A 9339-nucleotide genomic window follows, 5' to 3' on the forward strand; every position below is an offset into this window, starting at 1 on the left:
GGGGGGTATATGTGTGCACATTGGGTAAATTATGGTTATACATTTTCTTGAAATAAATTGATTTTTTAAATATTTTATACTAGTTTTGTTTGAAGAACATTTATGTGATCATACGGTTTCTCAGCTGATCTCTGATGTGTAGCCAAGTGGGAACCTGTTGTTTCTTCCACAACTTTAAGAGATATGTTACAGACATTAGCAGAAACCCATTTCTGATACTGCTGATTGAATAAAACACACAACAAACAATGAAATATGTGTGCTTGAGCATGTGACCCTTTAGAAATTGTATATCAAATAGTACCTTGGAGCAATTTTCACAAGTCGTCTTGGTGAAGATCACAACATCACTACTGCTAATGTATTCTTGTATTTGAATAATTACTTGAGTCTTTTCTTTCTTCCTTCCTTGCTCACTTAGGTCTTTCTCATTCACATTGAATGGTCTGTTTTCAGGCATCTTCACACATTGATCCCCAACAGCTACAAGTGGGAAATTAAAAAGCACCTTTAAAATTGGTGAAAAAGACTACGGCTTTGATAATGCATATAAACACATTTTGTAAGATAAATAGTAAAACAAGAATTTCTTTAACATATAATCCTGTTTTTCTTTATTTTGATAACATTGATATTGGCCAGTGAGGTTAAACTTTAGGCCTCATTCACACTGCCGCGCGTACACGCGTACGTATTGTACCATATGCAACATATACAAATAAATGGCTCCATACACACAGCCGGGTATGGAGCCGTATATTTGCGCAGCGTATATATACGCAAAAACAGAATGGAACAGAGATGCACACATATGTTTACTCGCATATACGCGCGTACATGCGTATAGCACATTAAAATTCCATTACGAGTGATGCATTCTGGGATTGCATATAGTGCACGCATGCACGCATATATGCATTTACGCTCGTATAGACGCGTATATACGCAATATACAATTTTGCTTGCGTTGTGTGTGAATGAGGCCTTAAAGAGATTTTGTAAATATTATTTATCATGTTGTTACTCAAAATTTAAACTACAGTATTTGTTCAATTCTTTTTAAAATATACTGTACATATTGATGTTATGAATTTAAAGGGCATCTATGGTCAAAAACTAAAATTGTATTTCTATATTGACTTTTCATACGTTCTATGCCACTCCTAATAATCATATCAATCTAGAAGTTTGTAAGCTTACTTATTGAAGATGTCCAAGGGATGTACTTCCTCAATGCCCTGACACAATTTTTTAACAAGCAGTAAAGGAGCTTAAACAAGTTCTTACTTCTCTAGCTGCCTTTAATGTAAAGTTATTCAAAGATACTCAAGTTACTCAAAGATCACAACAGCCACTAAAGTCAGGTTTCAGTCATTTTCCAACAGGTTAGAAATACATCTGTTGTTTGTTTACATTAGAAAGCTGGTAGGTTGTCAGGAGCTACTCTCATAGTAAAAGTCTGAGATTTCACTGCCTGTGCTCTGAACTTTAACTCCTCCACAATGCTAATAGATACAGAGATGATTGAGTGTTTGTTTGTTTTACTGTTTGTTCAGCATATGTAATACACTTCAGTGTGCATGATATTGGCACGAGTTCACACCAAAGTGTATCTAAACTCAAAAACAAAAATGTGATATATTGCAGCCTTCCAGTCTTTGGCTGTGGTGACTGCATTTTTTAGGCTTTCTTTCTGTTATTTTCACCTAGTGAACCCCCCTCCCGTCCTAGGGTGACAACGCTCACGAACAGTACTGTACCCATGGAGTTTTTAACCAGTGTATATATGTATATACATTGTGTGTGTGTGTATACATTATATATATATATATATATATATATATATATATACTATATATGAGGAAAGTCATATTTATTCATTGCATATGAAGGCTCTGTTTTATGCACAGCAGTACTGCACAAAGACTGATGACTGTGTTTTACTGCGTCTCTCTTTTGGCAGGTCTCTGGGTCAGGGTGATCTGATTGAAAAAGAAAAGACTCAGGCTATCTGAGTTTATTTCAGAAACCAGAAATGTGGATTATATTCCCTGATTTACAGGAAACCCCTGGAGGGAACATTTACAAATCTTTATATTAAAATAACAAAATATGGTACAGCATGCAAGTACAATGTTACATTAAGCATTTCTTTCAGATAAATAATATTACCCAATACCTAAAACGGTATTCCATACACTGACCAGTTATTAGACCTGTGCAATGGCTGCTGTAGCGCTTGAAACTATCAGTATGAATAGGATAAAAGTTGCAATTATACAAAGACCACTTTGGCACATGTATGTAGTCCTCCTACAGTTGCTTCCATTATACTGTCTGGATTGACACCTAGATTGAACACCTAAATATATCAAGTTGAGCCTTTCCTTAAAACCATGCCTATTAGCCTGAAACGTGGGCAGCAAATGATCTACCCCAGCTCACAAGGATTGTGGGATTAACTGACCAATTGTGACTTTTCTTCCAAACATTAGTCACATTTGTCTGAATTATAGGCATACTGAACAGCTCCCTTTTCACTGGAGGGAGGAGCAAGTTCCTCAAATGGCTTCATGCTGGAAAGCCTCTACAAGCAACATCAGACACTTCTGATGCTCATTTTTGCTTTATGTTAATCCGCATGCTGTTCAATTATGACAAGTGATGCTTGGTTAAGTTGAATCACTTCTAAAAATTGGGCTGTGTACAGGCAACATAGTGTTTGAACACAGGGGCATAACTACAAATCATGGGGCCGCATAGCAAAACTTTGGGGCTTCCCTGCTAACTCTCTCCATAGAGGTCATAAGCCCTGCTTCTCGAAAGCATACAGCTTAGTTTTCCTAATCAGCCCTCCAATGGGGCCAGCTTCTACCCCAGGCTCCATGGAATCTGAGTGGGCTGCTATGGCAATTGTTATACCACTGGTTAAACATGCTTTTAAAGTGTCCACTATGTGAGATGTTTCAATTGGATAGAAACCAAAAACAATAGAATGCATTTAAGCCATAACAGGCATCAAAAGTTTCTCAAAATTGCTCTTATAAACCCTGGTAACCACACAATCATATTAGTTACTATGGCTGGGGAAAGGGGTATTCTTGCACTACCAGCATTAACCCCCCCCCCCACACACACACACACACACACACACACACACACACACACTGGCCTCAGAGGACAAAAAGGATCGGGATGCTCCTGGACAAAGTTGTCACCAAACAGGCAGTGAGGGGGAAATCAGCAAAACGGACACAGCAAATGAAGTTTCAAATTTCCCTATTTTACTGAAAATACATTTTTATTATGCTGTCTACATCTGTGTTTGAGACATCCCCTCGCTTCTTGCCTCGAGGACAACGTTGTTACAGAGCCCAGTACAGCAGTAAAAAGCAAACACAGGCATTAAGCCTTCCCCTCTCTGTCTAAAGTTTGAGCTGGAGATACACTTTAAAAGTTTGAGGCTTTCTCTAATAACAATATTAACACTTAAGCACATAACAGAGATACATCTATACATTCCTTCTCTCCCTGACAGACATTTCAGAAGCTTTTCACCCAGAACTTAGAAACAATCAATCAATACTGACAGCACTGTGTTACAAAGTCTATATTGGGTAATTGCTTAGAGTGTTTCTTTTATCAGTCTATCGTCTTCATCTGTGTTAAAGCAGAACTCCAGGAATTTTTTTAATTTATTATTTATTTATTGTATTTTTTATCAGTGTGGCGGTAGCCCCACTGGAAGGGTAAACTGCTCGTTTGTGTTTTAGTTTAAAAAAAACCCCAAAGAATTACTCACCTGAAATTCGTGCCAGCTTTATCTTAGACTTCTTCTTAGACTGGTTCCTGGAATTTCTCTTCCCCTCCTCTGCAGCACATCACGTCCATACACTGTGCATAGACATGAGGGCGCCGAGGAATATTCCAATGCGCGGTGGAGGAGGGGACAGGCTGGGGGGAGCGCTGTGACAGCTGGCCTGCTCAGAACTTTGGGTAAGTATATCTTAACCCTTGCCGGCTCATGATTGGAGGAAACCTTTTAGCTTGTCTCTGCAATTGGAAGTTTCACTCGTGAGGCTAGTTTGCAGAGGTATCGGCAGTTTCGCAACCGCGGTTCTCCTCTCGGCCCTCCGTGTATAAGACGCCCCTCCATTTTTAGGTAAATATTTTTAAGAAAAAGTATAGTCTTATACAGTCAATTGCTGTGGAGTAAGGGAAATCATTCACCTCATTTCCCACTTTTCATTTGATATGTTACATAATATGGAGGTGCAAGGAATAAAAAGAAGTTTCCATCAATCCCCAGCGGCCACATGATCTAAATGTAGGTCTGTTTCTTTATGTTTGCACTGACTGCAGAAGAAAATTTCCTACTGTATTTATAATTCTCCGATCACCTAGATTACCACTTCATTTGGTCAGAAGTCAGGACTTTTTACCTGATGTGTCAACTTCTATACTTGGTCTTAAATGTGTAACTCATTCCTTATTTTTATAGGTATAAATGTTGGTGTTTCAAAAATAAACAATTATAACAATAAGTAACTGTCTGGAAATCCAGGGTTGTGAGGACAATATAGCAGGTTGGCAGGCCCATCATACAAAAAAAAAAAAAAAAAAAGAGAAAGGTATTAAAAGATTGCGTATAACTGTACATCCTCATGTGAAAACCCCCCAAATACATAGAAAAAACAGATAGAGCTAATTAAATTAGTAGTTCTGTGTTTGTGGGTAAATCAAAATATTTGTTCTGGCCACCTAACATGCTAGTATTAAAAAAGAAGTGAAGCCAAACCTTTTTTGGCTATACTTCTCTTTTGTGTCACTGGGGTCAGCAGATACTGGGCTTATGTCTGCTATCAGCTGACAGGGCACAGCCACACCTCAGTCAGAATGGATCCCTACAATATTGTTGGGATCCACACTGGCTGCCCAACTGCACGCGACTGAGAGCCAGAACCAGCTGCCCCTGGCCCCTACACTGTCTGTCGCTGTAGTCAGCGCACTGTAGTCAACAGTCACCTCCATCCCCTCGGAGCAGAGATTGAGAGCTGGCTGGTTAGCGGTCATGTGATCAGTCAGCTTTCAATCTTGGAGCCAATAGAGTATATATATACTGTATATACACATACAAAAATACCCTGGTAATAACTGGTAATTTTTTTGTCATGGACTATAATTAAAATATTTTAATTGAGGTTCATTGCATAGTATAATTAAAAACAATGCATGTTAGCAACATCTTAAAATTTCTTTCCACTTTTGCAGCCAAATTGGCATAACACCAATTTTATATTTACATATTTACATGTTCAATTCACATAGCATAAGCTAAAAAAAAAATGTTTTTTTAAAATGCTTCTTGTGCTTTAAATTGCTTTTACTTGGAATAGTGTTTCTTGGCTTCTTAAAGTGACATTAAAGGCAAAACTCTTTTTCCCTCCCCCAATGTTAATGTTAGCACTTACCTAAAACTATGTCTCTTTTTCTAATCTTCCTCTTCTTTCCTGATGTTTTCAGCCTTCTCTCCAGCGGTGCGGCAGCTCTCCGATCCAGCGCTGACTGCTCTGTCCCTCCAATCCAGCGGTGTCTGCATGCGGGTGCACGCGTCCATAGACTTACCTTGCGTCCCTCATCGCGTCCCTGCCGAAAATGAGAACTGCGCATGATCCTTTGCGGCGGCTCGAGAAATTTCTCATTTTCGAACGGGACCGCGCATGGAACACAGGGTAAGTTTAAAGTGCTGTTTGAGAGGGTTTTTTTTTTTTTACTTTTTGCATATGTCTTCTGCTTGCTAGCAGTAGATATATGCAAAAAAACGGGAGGGTTTAAATATCCTTTAAGGTTTCAAATTTCTACTTGGCTTTTTCTTTTTTGTAATGTTAGGTGGGGTTGTGAGGGGTAAGGGGCTTCTGCATTGTATGTTAATTAAATAAATGAGAGAAAACCCAATCCTCAAATTTCAGTAATAAATCTTTATATTAGGACAAATCACTGTGAAGATGCCCAGAAAAATCTGGAATTAGCCATGTCGCCTGCTACAACAAAACATCTAAAAGGTAGGTAATCCTTTTTTTTTTTAATAATTTTTTGGTATGTTGTGTGAATTGGAACACATAAAAAACTAATAGAGAGGTTTTCCTAAATTTGACTGCAGAAGTGGAAATACACTACAGCATATTTAATTAAACACTTATAGATATAATAAAGAAGTGTTTTGGATTTTTTGGATTTATATGTAATCTGGAAAATTGTTCCTGACAAATTTCATAGTGGACATTGGTCCATTAATCACGTCAGAAACAGTTTCCAGAGCACATGTACTGTATATACGAAAAAGAAACACTTCTTTAATATATTTATATGTATTTAATTCAAAATATGCTCTGTAGTGATTTTAATATGTTTATATGTTTATGAAATGATACCTGTGGCACAACAAAGTTCCCATTTTTGTATTTTTTCATTTACTTCTTTGGGATGGGGGTATGTTACAGTGAGAATACAGATATCTTTAAGAATATTATGCCTTAATTCTTTTTTCTAATCTGTTTTTCATTATGTTTGGCTATGTGCCTCACTGTATACACAGAATATGTGCTGCTGCACTCAATTATAAGTGCATCTGCACTTACAGTTTTATCTTAGTCACCCTGCAAAGTTCTACAGATACCTGTTGAGCCTGCCAGTGAAGTCCTCCTAATGCAGCTCCCTGTGATGGAGTGGTCCTGATTTCAGAGCAGAGTTTCCGCTGTCTTGTAGGCTGTGCTTGTTTGAACTACAGTGGGAGGAAACAAATGTTGCACTAGCCTGAAGCTTATCCATAAGCACCTGGCCACAACTACTCATGCCTACTGCTTCCTGGATTGACAGCACTGACTCTGTTACAGAAACCCTCCAACTATGAGCTGCAGTGTCTGAGAGTGGGGCGTATGTGAGACACAAATGAAGGGGGATTTTGCAGTATCCAGATAACTCTGGTATCTGTTCCCCTGTTTACCTATTTCATCTGCACATGATTGAATTATTGAAGTGAATATTCACAAAATTATTTGTTTAAGCATTTCCACAACTTAATTAGTAAATCACCTTTATTCTGCTTATTGTATTCAATATTCAATGCTAAAAAAAATATTTTGGGACCCAAAGAAATAGAAACATTTCGACTTTCTTTTTTTTAAACAAATGCTATCTTGTTGTGCTATGAGGAAGCATTGGGAGAGTTTCACTTATTCTGCTTCTCTTACAAAAAACTATAATCATAGAGATAATCCCCCAAACAAATAGTACAGAGCTGAATTATAAGGTATGTGACATACATCTCAGCAATATCTCTGAGACCGCTATATGAAAAGTGTGTTACTTCATAGCACACATTTCATATACAGTATTAAGCCCCTGTCACCTCTTCTACTCAGATTCATTAATAATGGGGGTATAGCAAGATGATTTTAATTGTGGTACTACATCATGAGCAATTAAAGGACACATAAGCTGGTCTAACTACATGGTGCAAAGCGTAGTTATATGCAGAGCTCATAGCAACCAATCCAATCCATTGTAAACAGCTTGGAAAAATGATGAAAATGTGTTTCTGCCCTGTTGCGATACATTACTTCTCTGTGACCTACTCATATAAGATCCTATATGTTGCTTCAGTAAAATGTACACGGTGATAGCATGTGTGCAATTATGTTAAGCACAAAGGCTGTGCTGTGTCAGGTAAAAGCAAAACAGCTTGAATGTTCAGTCTTGATCTACCCTAAAATAATATAGAGCCACAGAATAATCAAAAATCAGTAATGATGTAAAATAAATATTTAATATAAAAGTAATATGCAAGTAAACATATTATGCATTAAAAAAATGCCAGCTTACCTGCTTTGTAGAGATGCAGGCTCTTAACTTTATTCTGGTCTGCAAAGACAACCTTCCCTTTCTTCACGGAATTACCCATTGTGTGGCTTATGAAGCATCATGTTCTACAGTCCCAGAGTAAGGACAGGGTCTGCTACCTGTATCTTTTATTACCACTTGTTCGTTGACCTTAGATATCCCACTTAGATGCTACGAAAACAAAAACAATAGATTTTCTTATTCTTCCTTCTGCAATCACCAATCAAACCTTTGCACCTGGCAAAGTATGTCACATGCATTATCATTGCATTCTAGGGATAGAAAAACTTGCTTGTGACCTAAGTGGAAAATATAAACTGATAGTGAATGTGTAGATGTAACATGGGATGGACAAGGCAACAAATGTCCCTTTGAGGATTGCTTTTTTTGTTTACCTTTGTTACATGTACAGAGGACTGGGATTCGGTCCCTTGATACAAGTTAAAAAGAGCTGTCATTGCCTGTGTAGTTCATGGTCTGCTTTTATTACCTGTATACTGATATAGAGTGACCTCTGCTGGTATCTGCTGATCATTACGTTACCAGAAACCTGTACAGTGAATTATGTAGGCTGGCAATGAGGATATCAGTTTAGCCTTTGGTATACTTCTTTCTGAATTATTAAACAGTAGAGATAAGGTCCAGGTTTGCCACTACTTTGGGTTTGAGACAAATCCTGCAGGTTTGAGCTTCACAGCACCAGCAAATTTATGTGCAGATTCACACAGAAGAATATCTTTTTTTTAATGAATAAGATTTTATTTGTTTTTTAATTAGTTACAGAAAATTAGAAAAAAGAAAAACATAAGTAAATCCCATTTTTCAATGTATTACATAAATCCTTATAAACTGACTCATAAATCATATTAATACACCATTACAATATTTCCAACATTTATTCATTCCCCTCATTTGTTAACCCTTTCTTACAATCGTTTAAATGATAAAATAACTTTACTCATATTTTCTACTTGCATATATGGGAAAAGATATTCCCAGGAGAATATTTTTAAACTATAATTCACTGCATGAGCTTTAACCATTTGAAGAGCAGGGTGTTAAACCCACTTACTGTCCAGGCCATTTTTCAGTATTCAGTGTTGCGGTATTTGACTTACATTTATTCATTTATTCAGTCATGCAGCGCTGTAATTAAATATATTTTATATCTTTTTTGGGGGGACAAATAGAGCTTTCTTTTGGTGGTATTAAATCTCCACTGGGTTTTAAAAAAAAAATGTTTTATTATATAAAGAAAAAAAGTAGCAAACATTTTGATACATACGTTATGTTATGAAACATTATGAAACATTTATTATTACCCAAATTTTTTCGTAAAATATAAAAGATGGGGTCACTTCATGTAAATAGACACCAAACATGCCATGCCTTAAAATGGTGTGCGCCCTCGAAATTGCAAAAAACGACCACACCCAAAAT

At 37.1% G+C, this 9339-nt stretch overlaps 1 protein-coding gene across 1 annotated transcript in view; it reads right to left on the bottom strand.

Moving 5' to 3' along the window:
* Positions 1–7960, bottom strand: part of TXNRD1 (thioredoxin reductase 1) — a 61108-nt gene extending 53148 nt beyond the window's left edge. Inside the window, exons 1-2 of the mRNA XM_018558927.1 lie at positions 7882–7960; positions 305–483 (exon numbers count right to left, since the gene is read on the bottom strand). Of these exons, the coding sequence (XP_018414429.1) occupies positions 305–483; positions 7882–7960 (258 nt within the window). The remainder of the gene's footprint in view (positions 1–304; positions 484–7881) is intronic.
* Positions 7961–9339: the final 1379 nt, after the last annotated feature.

Source organism: Nanorana parkeri, unplaced genomic scaffold (genome assembly GCF_000935625.1).
Source record: "Nanorana parkeri isolate BGI_ZX_2015 unplaced genomic scaffold, ASM93562v1 scaffold369, whole genome shotgun sequence".
In the NCBI taxonomy this organism is placed as follows: domain Eukaryota; kingdom Metazoa; phylum Chordata; class Amphibia; order Anura; family Dicroglossidae; genus Nanorana; species Nanorana parkeri.